Raw genomic sequence first — 18,866 nt, forward strand, 5'->3', positions numbered from 1 at the left:
CAAATTTGAGTGTGATGATTGATATTAGTTTTCTCATTAAAACACAAAATGCACAAAGATGTTAAATATCCCAAGGAAATGAAAAATGCTGAAGTTAAAAATGAAAAAAATTCTAAACACATCTGAAATTTAGTAGATTATCCTGGTTAGTTTACCTCAGCATTAGCCAACTTTGAGAAGTCTGACTGGCTTCCAAGATAGAATTCAATCCCTTTATAGGCTCCTTCCAGGGTCAGTCCTCGAATCAGAAGTACGGTTAGAATCATATAAGGGATTAATGCAGTAAAATAAACCACCTGGTCATAGAGAGAAGATTGTTAGGTTTTTCTGAATTACTGATACATTTACAATTGTACTTGGCATGAACTTACTGAGAAAGTAGGACTGTGTTCCTCACCACCTCAAATATCTTTCTAACTCCAAACACTGTAGCTCTTCACATCTCCCTGTAAACTCTCAAACCCTTGACCACAGCAATGTCTAATGACTTCCACCACAGCAACCAACTACCCCTCTTTGTTGCTCAGTCTTTAACCATCCTCACCTTCTCCTTCCTGATCCCATAATCACCAGGGTCCAATGCCCACCTACCCATCACTACCTCTTGCTCTTCCCATCTTGGCCAATCAACTTGACCCCTGAACTCAGCGCGAAGTGAAAAGCACCTGACATTAATTTTTTATTTACGAAACTACAAAGTTTGTTTGAGTTGTAACAGAGAGCAAACACTGAAATGTGTTGTTCCTGTCCAGCACAGCCAGTCCAGTATACTCAGAGATCCGGTCATTGTGCTAAACAGATTCAACTTTCTATATGTAGTTTAGTTGTTCATTTGTCCTTCCCAATATCCTAATACCCCAGTCTGCCCAACCATTTTGTCACCTTGGGCAGGCTTCCAGGACAATTGGAAATGCACCGAAAGTCCTGGATTGAAATCCTTGGGACAAGGGACGTATTTCAGGGGATTGAGGATTGCTGCTGTTCTTTCAGTGAGAAGAAAGACCTTTAAATATCACTTTAAACAAGAAGTGCTCATGATTTATATATCTTGTAGTCCACCTAAATTCACACATCTCAGGATGAACTAAGACTTTTTTAAAATTATTTATAAAATCTAACCCAATTATTAAAAAAAACTCTGCATCATTGCAGACTTTATTATGAATTATTCTTACCTTCCCTGAAGATTTGATTCCTTTAGATAATGAAGCACCAATAATTAACCAAGCCAGAAACAGACAGAGGGCTAAGTGCCAGACTATCTCCCCCGTCTCATCAATTGAAGTTGATCGGCGTAAAACTTCTTTGCTACATATTAACAGAAAACAGAGCCTATGAAATTACAGTATATTAGACATAGTTACTGGTGCCAGGTACATATTAAAAAGAAACTTGATGAAATATACAGATACAATATATACTGAGTTAATGACTAAATTGCTCCCTTGATATTATCCTTCATGATTCTCTAGTATAGAGTTCAACCTATAGACTTGACACAACACTGTGTTGAAATAAATAATGCAGTAAAATGAATTATTTCATTCTGAGATAATGCAATACATTTTATGTTCCTTTAGCCAAATCTCTTCCATGAAGAACAGGTGAATAACAATATCAATGAAGGATTCAAGGGAAATTATTGATAAAGTAAACCTGTAGTGCTGGAAACTGGGACACTGCTGAGTAATGAAAGACTCTCTAGTCTGAAGTTAATTTGGAACATGTGGATGAGATAAATGATATGTTTCAAAATAAAACAGTTCTCCCTCATCTAAAACAAAAATTCAACCATTAAGCCACACTAGGCAGAAGCAACTATAACAACAGTAAATGATACAGATACACTGTAGCTGTATGTGGTAATTTACTTACTTCCAGTACTGCTGGCTTGGGCCCTGGGGAGGAACATGGCTTTCTGATCCATTTGAGCAAGTCTTATTGTTTGCAAGCAACCATGTTGCATTAACAATTTTGAAATATCCATCATCCATAGTGAGATTGCAAAGAGGATCTATAAAAATGGAATATAGTTTAGGACTAAACTCTGGCCTTTTACCTCTTCTCACCTGTCTATCACTTCCCACTGGGCCCCTTCCTCCTCCTCCTTTCTCCTCTGCTCCATTCTCCTCTTCTATCACATTCCTTCTTCTTCATCCCTTTACCTTTCCCACCCACCTGGCTTCACCTATCACCTTTTAGTTAGCTTCCTTTCCCTCCCTCCACCTTTTTATTCTAGCACCTTTCTTTTTCAGTCCTGAAGAAGGGTCACAGCCCAAAACATCGACTGTTTATTTATTTCCATATTTGCTGCCTGGCTTGCTGAGCTCCCCCAGCATTTTGTGTGTGTTGTTAACATTTCCATTTCTTTGTGAACATGTCTTAAATCATTTTAGTCTTAGAATCAGGATACAGTTATATTCTGTCTGAATCAGTCCAGGAGTGAAGCTGCCAATGAATCGGAACAGAGATATAGTCTACATAGTCTGTTCACAGCAGAGCCCACCATGACTTGTAATGGTAGTTTTGTAACCAGAGGGTGGTCTGAGAGGAATTTACTTCCTGAATGGGTGTTCAAGGCAGAACTCTCATCACATTAAAATACCTCATATGGTAATCTATCTATGAAGCCATGGAAGGTCCCAAATGAAAATGAATAACCTCTGAACACAGTTTACAATAGAAGTTAGCTCAGTACCTCTGGGATTTCTGCTGCAGGTTTCATCAGCGCCCCACCAGCTAAAGCAGTCTTCCCATGGCAAGGAGGATTGGAGGGAGGCAAACAGGTAGTACAGGCTGTAGGCAATGATGCAGCAATAGGAAATGGTGTTAACAGAAATGAGAAGGACCATAGTGATTCCCAGACCTTAAAATGAAAAACAAATAAACACTTAGATTAAGAGTTATTGCAACACTAACAATCCCGTTCCAGGCACTCAGCTGATCAGTGAAACCAATTGCTGGTTGTTTTTTAAAGGTCACACTCTGGAAATCAAACTGTCAAAATGACACCTGTTGGAAATGTTACTGATGTAGATCATTGTGGACTGAGACAATACAGCTATGTAAGGAGACGAGTGAAATAGCAAGAGTAACACCTCATGCCATAACTGAGAGAGTTATCTTTGTACATTTTATGCTCTCCAAAAGTAAAGCATAGTGGATAATTGGTGATATCTGATTTCACCCTATGGTGCTGCTTTGAAATGTAATTCTCTGGTTGATGTCTTTCACATCTTGCTGCTGAGCATTCACTTCAAATGCACCCATCGAGTCTGTTCTGCCAATCAATCATGGGCTGATCCAGTTCTTCCAGTCATCCCCACTTCCCTGCCTTCTCCCCATACCCCTGGCTAATCAATAGCCTATCTATCTCTGCCTTAAATGCACCCAATGATTTGGCCTCCACAGCCACTCGTGGCATGAAATTCCAGAATTATCATCCTGTGACTAAAGTAGTTTCTCCACATCTCTCTTCTAAATGGATATCCTTCAATCTTGAAGTGGTGTCCTCTTGCCCTGGATTCCCCTACCAGGGGAAATAACTTTGCCATATCTAATCAGTTCAGGCCTTTTAACATTCAGAATGTTTCTATGAGATCCCTCCCCATTCTCCTGAAGTCCAGGGAATACAGCCCAAGAGCTGCCAGATATTCCTCATATGGTAACCCTTTCATCTCTGGAATCGTTCTCATGAATCTTCTCTGAACCCTCTCCAATGTCAGTATATCCTTTCTAAAAGAAAAAGAGCCCAAACTGCACACAATGTGGTCTCACAAGTACCTTATAGAGCCTCAACATCACACCCCTGCTCTTATATTCTATACCTGTGGAAATGAATGCCAACATTGCATTCGCCTTCTTTACCACCAACTCAACCTGGAGGTTAACCTTTAGGGTGTCCTGCACAAGGACTCACAAGTCCCTTTGTATCTCTGCATTTTGAATTCTCTCCCCATAGAAATAATAGTCTGCCCACCAAAGTGCATGACCATACACTCTCCAAAATCGAATTTAATTTACTGCTTCTTTGCCCATTCCCCTAAACTATCCAAGTCTCTCTGCAGGCTCTCTGTTTCCTCAACACTATCCACTCTTCCACCTATCTTTGTATCATTGTCAAATTTAGCCACAAATCCATTAATCCCATAGTCTAAATCATTGACATGCATCGTAAAAAGCAGTGGTCTCAACACGAAGCCCTGTTGAACTCCATTGGGAACCAGCAGCCATCCAGAATAGGATCTCTTTATTCCCACTCTCTGTTTTCTACCGATCAGCCAATGCTCCACTCATGCTAGTAACTCCTCTGTAATTCCATGTGACCTTGTCTTGCTAAGCAGCCTCTTGTGCGGCACCTTGTGAAAGGTCTTCTGAAAATCCATGTACACTATGTCTACTACATCTCCTTTGTCTACCCTGCTTGTAATTTCCTCAAAAAATTGCAGTAGGTTAGTCAGGCAGGATTTTCCTTTCGGGAATCCATGCTGGCTTTGGCCTATCTTGTCATGTGCCTCCAGGTACTCTGTAATCTCATTCTTAACAATCGATTCCAACATCTTCCCAACCACTGATGACAGGCTAACAGGTCTATAGATTCCTTTCCACTGCCTCCCATCCTTCTTAAATAGCAGAGCAACATTTGCAAATTTCCAGTCATCTGGTGCAATGCCAGAATCTATTGATTCTTGAAAGATTATTGTTAATGCCTCCGCAATCTCTCCAGCTACTTTCTTTAGAGCCCAAGGGTGCATTCCATCAGATTCAGAAAATTTATCCACCCTCAGACCATTAAGCTTCCTGAGCACCTTCTCAGTACAATATCTCCAGTGCCATTTTCTATTGGTCCTATATCTAGCCTCAACTCTCATTTACACTTTATATACTTAAAAAGGCTTATAGTATCATCTTTGATATTAGTCACCAGTTTCCCTTCATAATTCATCTTTTTCTTCCTAATGACTTCCTTAGTTTCCTTCTGCAAAATTTTTAAAAGCTTCCCAATCCTCTATCTTTCCACTAGCTTTGGCTTCTTTTTATGTACTCTCTTTTGCTTTTACTTTGGCTCTGACTTCACTTGTCAGCCACAGTGGTGTCCTTCTTCTATTCGAAAATTTCATCTTATTGGCATATCATTTTTGTACTTCCTTCATTTTTCACAGAATCTCCAGCCATTGCTGTTCTGCTTGTTGTAAACTTCTTTCGATCTACCCGATGCAAAGACACTACGTACTATGGTGAAAGTAACTTTAACTGTTTATCAGCAAGTTACTCAAGAGAACCCTCCTTAAGCACTCTCTCTCAGAGGCTGCTTCGAGGGTCTCTGCCTCCTGAAGCAAATACAGTTCTTTTTATATAATGCAGTCACATACACAGATACATGTGGGTTCACCCCCTTAGTGTCTGTACAGATGAGTATTGTTAACATTATCAGTCATAAATTGTTCGTATAATAGTTTTAATTGCTTCCATGTCTGGATATAGACAAACACATCCAAAGCCTCCTGCCCTTGAAAATAGCCACTCTTTTTTATGCTCATCTTGCAGGTACCATAAGGAATACAAGGCAAAATAGGTTTCTCACAGCAATTAATCAGGCAATGATACAAGTTACTCGAAGAAAAACTGAAGTTAAGCGCAGATCACACCCCAAGGATGATGTCACCCACTCAGCTTATCTTATGAGAAAGCATTTGTGCGTTTATACTCTTTTTCTCAAGCTCAGCTTATCTTATGAAAAAACATTTCGGATTCTATAGTCTTTTTCTCAAACTCTTAGCTGCTATGACCCTTACAAAAAATAGCCAGGGTCATAAGCGGCCTATGAGATGCTAACTTCTTAAAATTACATTCCCTCCTTTTATTATTCCATGACAATACATTCAGATTGGGGCCGAGAATGAATTTCTTAACTCTTGCAGACACAACTTGCAACACATGTTAATACAAACTAATAACACACACATAGCAATAAGAGTGATCATGACAGTAATAAGCCCATGTAGCAAATAGGAACCCCAGGAACCTCTTAGTAGTCAACCTAACCACCCATCCCCTGGTTTGGGACCTTGGCTGAAATTATCTAATTGCTTCTTGATAGACTGAATAGCATGTGTTATATAATTCGTCTGTGATGTGGGTGATACACTTGTCCCCTACTAAGGCACATACTCCTCCTTACTGAACCAACTGGTAGTCTACAACATACCGGGTCTGTTGGGCGTACAGTCGCAAATCTGCCAGCTCTTTATTTATGGGCTCCAGTCCTTCCATACTACTGTTTCCCAGCACATTCAGCCCACAAATAAGGTAGTTCCGTTTTTTGAGGCTATGGTCCCTGCCGAACCCCCTAGAGAGAGTGTACTCAGAAACCCATAGCCTAAAGAGGAGCCCAGCATGATCAGATCCTTCCAGTCTGCACAGAACTCCTTACTTACTGATCGGGCCACGAGTCTTCATCAGACATGAGCCTTCTGAGGGCAGGGGACCGTGACCGGCCCAATTGTTCCCACCGCAAACAAGGCTGGCAGAGTGGATGTGGCAGTGGTAAAAGTCCCATTAAGAGGGAAAACAAACCCCTCCTTAGCCCGGGAGCATTTTATGGTAGACTTCCCTGCTCCCGTGTTGGGTAACCACTGTCTGCAAAAGTTCACTAGGCCCAAGAAGGCCCTCATACTCTTCGGTGTGGTTGGTGGTGGGGTAGCAATGATGGGTGTTACTCATTCAGGGGTGAGCTTTCTCTCATATGCACTCAATAGGGTGCCCAGAAATTTCACCTGACGTTGAGCACGTTTTACCTTATGAGGGGGTATTATATCCCCAGGAGTGAAGGGCATTAAGAAGCCTGTTAGTGTCTTGTTCATTGGCTGGCTGGCAACAGGTCATCTATGTATTGGATAATGGATGACCTCCCTGGGAGCTGCAAGTTCTTAAGTTGGTTATGTAGGATTTGAGAGAAAATGGTCGGGGAATGGACAAATCCTTGTGGAAGGCGTGTCCAAGTGTATTTCTGGCCTTGGAAAATAAAGGCAAACAAGTACTGGGATACGGGGGCAGGGGAATTGCAAAATCAGTGATAGTGAAAATACGTGAGTCCACAGGGACATTACTAAGAATAGTGGCGGAGTTGGGGACGACAGGATGTAAAGGTTCAACTATTTCACTTATCTTCCTTAAATCTTGTACCAGGCACCACTCTGTCTGTCCAGGTTTGGGAACGGGTAGAATAGGGTCTTACAAGGTGATTGGCAAGGGACCAAGATGCCCTGTTTGCAAAAGGAGTCCACCAGGGAAGTGACACTGTCGACAGCGTCCTTCCGAAGGGGGAATTGTGGAATGGAGGGCAGCTGTGCTCTCTGTTTCACCCGAATTTGCACTGGGGTCACAAGTTAGTCCTACCTCAACCTTTGATGCGGCCCAGAAGTCAGGGGCTGGCTCATCCGAGGCGAGGCGGTGAGACTAGTGACGATGGACACAGCCTGTTACTGAAAAACGGGTAAGGTAATAAGTCAAAATTCCAGCTGGTAACATCTGGGGAGTTCTGAGGAGGCTCAGGTCTGCCTGTTCCTGCAGTCGGCAGGCTAGAAACCCTAACTGCTTTGGCAGTCACTGACAAGGTGATGTGGGGGGACACAAGACCCAGCTGGCTCCATATCTCGGTAGGCACCTGAACTAATAATGCTGCTCCCTTCTTACCCTTTACATCTCCCAGGACAGAAATGCTGACCATGCTGCTCACTAAGGGGGCATACTAGGTTTCTAATTCCTGTGAGACCCCTGAGGGGTCATATGCCAGTGTTACATGTGGGTTGGGCACCTGCAGGGGTGGGTCGAAATCTCCAGGCCGAAGGTCTACAGCCCACCACTGAGGAGGATGGTAGACCCAAAAAGTCCTTCTGGAGTTGGGACCACTAATAGTAATTCCAGCATCAAGACATTTTATTTTAAGTCGGAGGGAGTACAGCAGGTCTCTCCCTGCTAGGTTAACTCTGAGGTCCGGGGTTTAGGCAAACTGAATTGCACTCTGTTGTTCCCCAAATTGGACTCGTAGGGGTTTCGTCAGTGGGTAGGATTTTTCTTGTCCCATTAAACCACTCAGAGTCACTGAGGTGTCTGACATCCTGAAACCATGTTGATTGACACAGGAAGATTCAAGTGTTGACGTAGTTGCTCTAGTATCGAGCATAAAGGGGATACTGCTGCTTTCTACTAGTAGGTTAAATATGAGCTCTTCTTCAGGGTTATCAGTGAGGACAGAGAACATCAAGCCAATATCCGGCAGATCAACTAGTCAGGCAGAAAACGGATTATGGGTGGTGAATGGTTGCCGCCAACCCGGGGGCCTGGACTGTTGTTGGCAATCAGGACATTCCCTTTGCCAATGATCAGAGGCGCCACAGAGGTAGCATCCTGTAACCCTAACGCGTGCTAAGGGTGGTTGCTGGGGACCAGACGGCGGAAGTCCATAGTTAGGGTTTCCCTTAGGCATAGGGCGGCTGAGGAAATTGGGTGGTGGTGCATACGGGGGTCCATATGTTGGGGCTCTGGGACCGTTGGGATGTGTAAGGTACCCACCTCCGTATTGATCAACCCATCCAGGGACACAAAACTGAGGTTCCTTCTGATACTCTACATTATCAGGACAGGGACGTCGGGGCTGGGAAGGCCTCTGGACCATCTCGTGTTTTACTTTGGTAGGCTTGGATTCCTTAACGGTATTCCAATAAGAAATGAGTGCCCTTTCATCTGGGGACGAGTGTTATCAGGCCAATCCATATTGTTTGTTCTAATGGCTGTAGCAACACTTTCAGGGATACATTGCAAAAGGAGAGCATTAAACTGGGGCGAGAAGCTTCCAGCATTATAGGCAACATCTCCTGCATATGTAGTGTAAGTAGAACAGAAGCGGTCCCAGGAATCAGGGCCGTCCTCCTTCTCCTTCGGCCTGCACTCTAATACTTTGGTGACATCTACCGGCTGCTATAGGGTGTTCCTAAGAGCCTGCTTGATTTTGTCAATCTGGTCAGCTGACTCTGGGACTGCAGCCTCAAAGTCCTGCCAGTAGGAGTGCCGCATGTGCTCTCTCCACCTAGTCTGCTCATCTTGGGTAAGGGCCATACAGCGAAGGCTAAAAAGATCTTGGGGGAGTGGCCTGATATATCTGAATAGTTCCAATTATGTATTCTATAAAACCTTCGGGATTACTCTTGCGGTTAGGCACCCGGTTCATAATTAGACACATCTCCTGAGGTTTCCAAGGAGTATACACCTGAGTGGTAGGTCTAGCATCCTGCCCTTGTCCTGCATTGGTGTTGGGAACTGTTCTGTTGGGAAATTGTCTCCGCATCATCAGTGTCGGGGTCATACTCTGTGTCTGTATTGGGGTCAACCAAGGGTCCGTCACCCACCAAGAAGTTCTGTGGCTTGCTTAAACTCTTGGTATTATGTTTACAGGGGGGCCTTTTTTGTTTCGATTGACTCCTAGTCCGTGTTGCAACAGGGTCACAGTACTGTTCCTGGGGTGGGGTTGTTGAACCCTTTTGAGAGGTACGCGGGATTGGGGGGTATATGGGAGCAGTGTGGCGGATCATCCAATCCTTCTCAGTTTCATCTGTATCATCATTTTGAAACAACGGGCAAACCAGACATGTCGGGAGGTACCTCCGCTTTACCTTTGTGATCACCATTTTTATTTCCCCGCTTCTCTTTCCTTTCATGTCTTTCTCCCTTTCTCTCTCTCCTACTCTGGTCAACATCGTAATCCTCACATTGATACTTCAAAACCTCCCAACATTTAGGATTACCCTGCTTGTCATATACACTAATCACCCTTCTACGTGCATTGTGCTCCCAACTGCTTTGTCTAGACTCGGTGTTTAATTCCTCGGCTTCATGTCGACATTAATAATTTCCACCTTTCTGCAGACCCCCGTTTCCACAGCGCTTCCTCTGCTGTGATACATTTATCCAAATCCCAGCGGACACCTAGTGGCTATATCCCATTTCCTAGTTTTATATTTAATGACGCCGACAGTCTGCAAAAATCATTTTCATCCCCCGGGTTGTCTTTACAAAGCTTAAATAAAGGCGTATTAGGTCCCGATTTATCAAGGGTCTGACCCATTTCAGAATTCAAATTATTCACCCTTTTGTAACTTAGTGCCATGTCTCTCTGCACCCACTTCAAGGTCCTGACCTTCGCGTGGGGGATTTCCCCTCTTAACAACCGGTCTAAGGCTGGGGGTCTGAGACAGACACTTTCAAATATTATCCACTATACTTCAAAGTTTTGAGGACTCTAACCCCAGAAACCTTAAGTTTGAGGACTCAAACCTCACCTTATTCCTTGATCTTGAGGACTCGAACCTCACCTTATACCTTGATCTTGAGGACTCGAACCTCACCTTATACCTTGATCTTGAGGACTCGAACCTCACCTTATTCCTTGATCTTGAGGACTCGAACCTCACCTTATAACTTGATCGTGAGGACTCGAACCTCACCTTATTCCTTGATCTTGAGTACTCGAACCTCACCCTCTTAGTTACCGTAGTACTCGGGTAGTTTAACTGTGGTTCTTCAGGAGCTCGTCAAACGAAAGGGTCATCAAAGTGATCAACTAATGAGAGTGATTGAGGTAAATCTTACCTTGAGGGCCCATCCACCTCAGGCTGTTGCCACAGGGTCGACCACTGACACCGTCTTTACGGATATACCTTGTCTTGAGCTCCTGGCTGGATCGCCAGACTGTTGTAAACTTATTTCGATCTACCCGATACAAAGGCACCGCGTACTACGGTGAAAGTAACTTTAACTGTTTGTTAGCAAGTTACTCGAGAGAACCCTCCTTAAGCACTCTCTCTCGGAGGCTGCTTCGAGGGTCTCTGCCTCCTGAAGCAAATACAGTTCTATTTATATAATGCAGTCATGTACACAGATACATGTGGGTTCACCCTCTTAGCTTCTGTATAGACAAGTATTGTTAACTTTATCAGTCATAAATTGTTCGTATAACAGTTTTAATTGCTTCCATGTCTGGATACAGATTTCAAAGCCTCCTGCCCTTGAAAATAGCCACTCTTTTTTATGCTCATCTTGCAGGTGCCATAAGGAATACAAGGCAAAATAAGTTTCTCACAGCAATTAATCAGGCAATGATCCAAGTTGCTCGAAGCAAAGCCACAGTTAAGCGCAGATCGCATACCAAGGATGATGTCACCCGCTCAGCTTATCTTACAAGAAAGCATTTGGGATTCTATAGTTTTTTTCTCAAGCTCTTAGCTGCTATGACCCTTACAAAAAATAGCCAGGGTCACAAGTGGCCTACGAGATGCTAACTTCTTAATATTACCTGCTCTCCTTCCTGCCGGTGTCTCTATCCAATCAACCTTGGCCAGTTCTCTTCTCATGCCAATGTAATTTCTCTTATTCCACTTAAGTACCAACACATTGGAAATCAGTTTCTTCCTCTTAAATTTCAAAGTGAACTTGATCATACTGTCTCTATTGCCCTGTAACTCATGCCACTGGCTGTGGTTATGCCTCAGCTCCTACCTGTCTTGTCTATCATCTCTGTTGCATGCTATCTTTGATTTATTTCTGTTTTCCCCTTCCTCAACCTTGTCACTCCAGTTCCCATCCCCCTGCCAAATTACTTCAAACCCTCCCTAACAGCTCTATTAAACCTGACTACCAGGCTATTGGACCTCTTTGGGCTTAGGTGTTACTCGTCCTTTTTGTGCAGGTCAAACCTCTCCCAGAAGAGGCCCCAATGATCCAGGAACCCGAAGCCCTGCCCCCTACACCAGTCTCTCAGCCACACATTAATATGCCTGATTGTGCTATTCTGACGTTCATTAGCACGTGGCTCAGGCAGCAATCCTGAGATTACTACCCTGGAGGTCCTGCTTTTCAGTGTCCTACCCAACTCCCTGAATTCTCTCTTTAGGACCTCCTCCCTTATTCTACTTATGTCATTGGTACCAACGTGTACCGAGACTTCTGGCAGTTCACCTTCTCCCTTCAGAATACCCTGCACCTGACCTGAGACATCCCGTACCCTGGCACCTTGGAGGCAACAGACCATGCGGGTGTCTCTTCTGGGAGAGGTTTGACCTGCACAAAAACCTTACAGCACGTTACATTTGAATACGTAGAGTATATGGAGTAAGGTAGATGAATTTGGCATGTACATATGATGTTGTAAGCTTCACTGAACCATGGCTGAAAGATTATAGCTGGGAGCTTAATGTCCAAGAATACACATTGTATGGAAAGTACGGACAGGGAAGGCAGAGAGGCGGCGTTGCTCTGTTGGTTTAAAAAAAAGAAATCAAATCTTTCGAAGGAAGTGACATAGGGTCGGAAGGAGTTGAATCAGTGTGGATAGAGCTAAGGAACTGCGTGGGTAAAGAGACCCTGATGGGAGTTGTGTACAGACCCTCAAACAGTAGAATAAATGTGGATTACGAATTACGGATTTGAAAATTACAGAGATTGAAAATGCATGCCAAAGGGGCAATGTTACAATACCCATGTGGGATTTCAATTTGTAGGTAAATAAGGAAAATCAGGTTGGTGCTGGATTCCTAAAGGGGGTATTTCTAGAATACCTATAAGATGGTTTTTACATAGAAACATAAGAAATAGGAGCAGGAGTAGGCTTCTGGCCCATGGAGCCTGCTCCACCATTCAATAAGATTATGGCTGATCTAACTATCGACTCATCTCCACCTACCTGCCTTTTCCCCATAACACTTAATTGCTCTGCAATGCAAAAATCTATCCTTACTTGCCTTAAATATATTTACTGAGATAGCCTCCACTGCTTCATTGGGCAGAGAATTCCACAGATTCATCACTCTTTGGGAAAAGCAGTTCCTCCTCATCTCTGTCCTAAATTTATTGATCTGAAACTTGAGGTGATGTTCCCTAGTTCTAGTCTCACCTACTAATGGAAACAACTTTCTTGCCTGTATCTTATCTATCACTTTCATAATTTTATATGCTTATATAAGACTCCTCTAATTCTTCTGATTTCCAGTGAGTACAGTCCCAGGTGACCTAATCTCTCCTCATAGTCAAACCCCCTCATCTCTGGAATCAACCTGGTGAAACTTTCTCTCTGTCGCCTCCAAAGCCAGTATATCCTTCAAGTAAGGAGACTAGAACTGCATGCAATACTCCAGATGTGGCCTCATCAGTACCCTGTACAGTTGCAGCATAACCTCTAGCAATAAAGGCCAACATCCAGTTTGCTTTCTTGATAGCTTGTGCACCTGTAAACCAATTTTTTTTGCAGTTCATGCAGAACTCCCAAGTCCTACTACGCTGCAGCATGCTGCAATCTTTTACCATTTAAATGATAATTTGATCTTCCAGTTTTCCTTCCAAAGTGGATGACCTCACATTTACCAACATTATATTCCATCTGCCAGATGCTTGCCCAATTACTTAACCTATCTATATCTTTGCAGATTCTCCGTATCCTCAACACAATTTGCTTTTTCACTCAATTTAGTGTCATCAGCAAACTTAGATACACTACACTAAGTCCTCTCTTCCAGATCATTGATGTATATCATGGACAGTTGCAGACTCAGCACCGACCCCTACGGCACACCGCTCACCATTGACTGCCAGCCAGAGAAATACCCATGTATCCCAACTCTCTGCTTTCTATTGATTAATCAATTCTTTATCCATGCTTATAAATCACCCCCAACTTTATGCATTCTTTTTTGTGGATAAGTCTTTTGTGTTTCACCTTATCAAACAACTTGTGTAAATCCAAGTAAATAATATCCATCTGTTCCCCTCTATGCACTGTACTTGTTATATTCTCAAAGAAATCCAGTAAGTTTGTTGAACAGGACCTGCCTTTGCTGAATCCATGCTGTGTCTGCCTGATGGGTCCATTTCTTTCCAGATGTCTCACTATATCCCCTTTAATGATAGGTTCAAGCATTTTTCCAACTACAGATATAAGCCTAACTGACCTATAGTTACTTGCCAACACGAGGAAATCTGCAGGTGCTGGAAATTCAAACAACACACACGAAATGCTGGTGGAACACAGCAGGCCAGGCAGCATCTATAGGGAGAAGCACTGTCGACGTTTCAGGCCGAGACCCTTCATCAGGACGACAGTGCTTCTTCCTATAGATGCTGCCTTGCCTGCTGTGTTCCACCAGCATTTTGAAATGTGTTGTTTATAGTTACTTGCCTTTTGCCTACATCCTTTTTTGAACAGTAGCGTGACATCAGCCTTCTTCCAATCCACCAGGACCTAACCACAGTCCAGAGAATTTTGCTAAATTATCACCAAAGCCTCAACTATAACCTTTGCCATTTCTTTCAGTAAGTACCCTGTTCCATCAGGACCAGGGGACTTGTATACAAGTTCCACAAGTTCACTCAGCGCTACCTCTTTAGTGATAGCTATTGTATCAAAGCTGTTACAATCCATTCTTTTATATTGTGCTAGTTTCTTTTCATAATCCATCTTGTCACGTACCCTGTGACTGGGTTACTAAACCAGCAGAAATGGAATGATACGTTGGAGTCCAGTGGTACCGTAACTAAAAAGGTTTATTAGTAAACTACCGTAGATTCCGGATTATAAGCCGCTACTTTTTTCCCACATTTTGAACAGCTTTGAACTCTGCGGCCTTTAATCCGGAGCGGCTAATACATGGTTTTTTTTCATGCCGCCTCGTAAACATTTTGCCTCGTAACAGTAGACCAATAAAATTGATGAGTAGTTCACAGAGGTCCAATGAAATTGTACGATAAATCAAGCGCACTTCCACAATTAAATTATTGTAAATCAGTCATTTGTACTCACCCTCATCAACATGGAAAATACTCGAAGAAAAGCAAGACCCGAGCGCGTCAGACCCGATTAGACCCGATCGCGTTACGCAAGCGCGTCAGACCCGATTAGACCCGATCGCGATACGCAAGCGCGTCAGACCCGATTAGACCCGATCGCGTTACGCAAGCGCGTCAGACCCGAGCGAAAACGCTGCTTTTAAGTTAAAGGCTCGCAGTATATATATTTTTACCAGTCGCTAGGAGATATTGGAATATTGTTCGTGCTGTTCAGTAAAAAAGTATATGCAACGTAATTTGTGTTACCGATACGTATGTATATTTAAAAGTAGCGGTGCGGCCTAAAATCCGGTGCGGCCTTTACAATTAAAAAATTGATTTTATTTCTAAAATTAGAGCCAGCGGCTTTTAATCAGGTGCGCTCTGTAGTCCGGAATCTACGGTAAGTAATACAGTATCAAAAATGCAAATATACGTATAAAACAGGTTAGCAATGATAAATACAGAAGTGTAGGAATAAGAATCAAAACCAAGCTCTATCATAGTCTAGGGGTAGATAGTCGTAAGATAATGCAGAGTTCAGTTCAGTTCAGTTTAAATTGAGGTAGTTGGTTTTGTGTCATTGGAGAGAGAGTGAGCGAAATGTGAGCAGCTACAGCAGGCAAACCTTCCGTTGTCTTCTTGTTCTGTTGTACTGATGTGGTCATTCAGTTATGACCCCTCCATTCTCGGCTAGACCATTCTTCCGTGGTGGACTCGTCACTCTGGCATGAGTAGACACACACACAAGCCCCCACCGGTCCTGCCGTCACACTGTGAGCTTTGTGACCGATCACCCGATTCAGTCCTCCAAGCCCCCACCTTCCTGTGGGTGCACAACACTCTTTCAGTGTCCAGTGATGTGTCTGCCTGTGTCTCAGCAGACTTGTCTTTTATCTCCCCTGCCAGGGGTACCAACCATCAATCAACTGACCATGTCCATGTCCATCAAACTGGCCACTCCCTCCTGTTCAGCAGGCACCTGGCATCACTCTGCTGTGCCAGCAGGGATCCCCACAAACAGGCCAAATGTCCTTGGCATTAGTCAACAATTAGCGAAGAAGCCATAATACTAAATCATCCATTTTAATCCTTGTCTCTCTCTTTCTCCCATCTGCAGCAGGATGGTGCCTCTCCCCCTCTTCATCTCTCTCTCTCGTTAGCAGCATAGTTCACAGGGGGGTCAACTCTGAACCCCATCTCCATTTGGTTTTCTCATCACACATAACACCCCCACCCTTAAAAGAATTTTTACTGGGGGGGGGGAATTCAATAGTAAGGCACATTACAGAGTCTAATATAATACAGAAGTAGTCATTAGCCAACAGAGTAACACAGATATAATTTCAATTCTAACACCTAGATAAACAATCAGCAATTACATTGCCAGGCCCCTTGTGATATGGTGCAACTCAAACTACCTGCGTCTCAATGTCACCAAGACCAAGGAGATGGTGGTGGACTTTAGGAGATCTAGGCCTCATATGGAGCCAGTGATCATTAATGGAGAATGTGTGGAGCAGGTTAAGACATACAAGTATCTGGGAGTACAGTTGGACGAGAAGCTAGACTGGACTGCCAACACAGATGCCTTGTGCAGGAAGGCACAGAGTCGACTGTACTTCCTTAGAAGGTTGGCGTCATTCAATGTCTGCAGTGAGATGCTGAAGATGTTCTATAGGTCAGTTGTTGAGAGCGCCCTCTTCTTTGTGGTGGCGTGTTGGGGAGGAAGCATTAAGAAGAAGGACGCCTCACGTCTTAATAAGCTGATAAGGAAGGCGGGCTCTGTCGTGGGCAAAGTACTGGAGAGTTTAACATCGGTAGCTGAGCGAAGGGCGCTGAGTAGGCTACGGTCAATTATGGAAAACCCTGAACATCCTCTACATAGCACCATCCAGAGACAGAGAAGCAGTTTCAGCGACAGGTTACTGTCGATGCAATGCTCCTCAGACAGGATGAAGAGGTCAATACTCCCCAATGCCATTAGGCTTTACAATTCAACTGCCAGGACTTAAGAACTTTTTTTAAAGCTATTATTAATGCTTTTTGAGTTAGTGATTTAGATGCATATCATATTATTACTGAGTTAAGTATTGTATGTAATGAGTTTTTGCTACAACAAGTGTATGGGACATTGGAAAAAATGTTGAATTTCCCCATGGGGATGAATAAAGTATCTATCTATCTATCTATCTTTACATGTAGTATTTTAACATCAAATTCTTTTAACACCAGACTCCAACTTAGTAACCGTTTATTCTTATCCTTCATGGCGACCCACCTTCTGCGCAGGCAAACCGGCTCACAAATAGCCAGCGCGCGGGTGGAGACTTTGGTAATGCACCTCTGACATCATTTCTGCCCGGAGAGGGCGGGCGCTAGGGATTAAATGCCAGAGCTGTGAAGTTTGAATAAACTAGTCTCGAAACGACTTACCGACTGTGTGTCGTTATTTCAGCGCTGTGTGTAGCACATCGCTACATTGGTGACCCCGACGGTCCAAACGGGATTTGGACCAAAGATGACCGACTCTTCATCTGTTCACGCAGTTTCACTAAAACTACCTACTTTCTGGACGCTGTGACCACGCGTGTGGTTTAGCCAAGCAGAAGCCCAGTTCCAGATTCGGCAGATATCCTCTGATTCCACGTGTTACTGTCACGTGGTGAGCGCCCTTGACCAGGAGACGGCCGCCCAGGTTGCGGATTTCATACAGTCGCCCCCGGAAGAAGGCAAATATGAAGCATTCAAGGTGCTGCTCATTGGGACCTGTGGCCTCTCACGGTGTGAGCGAGGTGCCCACCTGCTTCACCTGGACGGTTTGGGAGACAGACTGCTGTCAGCATTGATGAACGAGACGCTGGCCCTGGCTGACGGACACAAGCCCTGCCTCATGTTCGAGCAGGCGTTCCTAGAGCAACTGCCCGAGGACATACATCTGCTGCTGGCCAGCGCAGATTTCAGCGACCCCCGGAAGGTGGCGGCCTGGGCAGACGTGCTGTGGAAAGCCAAGAGGGAGAGCGTGGCGTCCGTCGGTCAGATTATCAGGCCACACGCCCAGCAGCAGACCAAACCGGGCCCGGCAGGGAGGAGCACACAACACAGAGGCAGGAGTGAGGAGGCCAGTGAACAGTGGTGTTTCTACCACCAGCGGTGGGGAACAAAAACCTGCCGTTGTCGCCTGCCCTGCGAGGGCCAGGGCCAGGGCCAGCTGCTGCTAATGGCTATGGTAGCTGGCCACCAGGACAGCCTCTTGTACGTTTGGGACAAACAGTCAAGAAGCCACTTCTTGGTCGACAACGGAGCGGAGATCAGCGTCTTTCCCTCGACAGGGTACGACACCTGCAACAGGAAGCCAGGACCCACCCTGAGGGCCGCAAACGGCAGCACGATACAGACCTACGGCACCCACACAGTGCAGCTGCAGTTCGGCGCCAGCCGGTTCACGTGGGACTTCACATTGGCCACGGTGGCCCAACCACTCCTGGGGGCGGACTTCTTGCGAGCTCACAGCCTGCTGGTCGACTTGCAAGGGAAAAGACTGGTACATGCCGAGACTTTCCAGACGTTCTCCCTGGGTGAAGCCAAGTTGCCAGCCCCACACCTGGACTCCATCACGCTGTCGGACAACGAATTCACCAGAATCCTGGCGGACTTTCCATCGATTCTGGCACCGCAGTTCACGGCAGCCATGCCCAGACACGGGGTACAGCACCACATTCCGACCCAGGGACCACCCCTCCACGCCCACGCACGAAGGCTCCCCCCCAGAAAAGCTCCGCCTGGCGAAGGAGGAGTTCAAGAGGATGGAGGAATTGGGGATCATATGGAGGTCCGACAGCCCATGGGCCTCCCCCCTGCACGTGGTGACCAAAGCAGCCGGGGGGTTGGAGACCATGCGGCGACTACCGCAGACTGAACGAGGTTACCACTCCAGACCGCTACCCTGTGCCGCACATACAGGACTTTGCAGCAAACCTGCACGGGGCATGAAT

At 44.8% G+C, this 18,866-nt stretch overlaps 1 protein-coding gene across 4 annotated transcripts in view; it reads right to left on the reverse strand.

Moving 5' to 3' along the window:
- The window catches only part of LOC140734529 (sodium- and chloride-dependent neutral and basic amino acid transporter B(0+)-like), a 141,148-nt gene that overhangs the window by 62,683 nt on the left and 59,599 nt on the right, over positions 1–18,866 (reverse strand). For all 4 annotated transcript variants that reach the window (XM_073058611.1, XM_073058612.1, XM_073058610.1 and 1 more), the window contains 4 exons: positions 2,699–2,866; positions 1,876–2,014; positions 1,176–1,308; positions 156–296 (listed from right to left, as the gene is read on the reverse strand). In XM_073058611.1, coding sequence (XP_072914712.1) covers positions 156–296; positions 1,176–1,308; positions 1,876–2,014; positions 2,699–2,866 — 581 coding nt within the window. The remainder of the gene's footprint in view (positions 1–155; positions 297–1,175; positions 1,309–1,875; positions 2,015–2,698; positions 2,867–18,866) is intronic.

This window comes from Hemitrygon akajei, chromosome 10 (genome assembly GCF_048418815.1).
Source record: "Hemitrygon akajei chromosome 10, sHemAka1.3, whole genome shotgun sequence".
Taxonomy (NCBI): Eukaryota; Metazoa; Chordata; class Chondrichthyes; order Myliobatiformes; family Dasyatidae; genus Hemitrygon; species Hemitrygon akajei.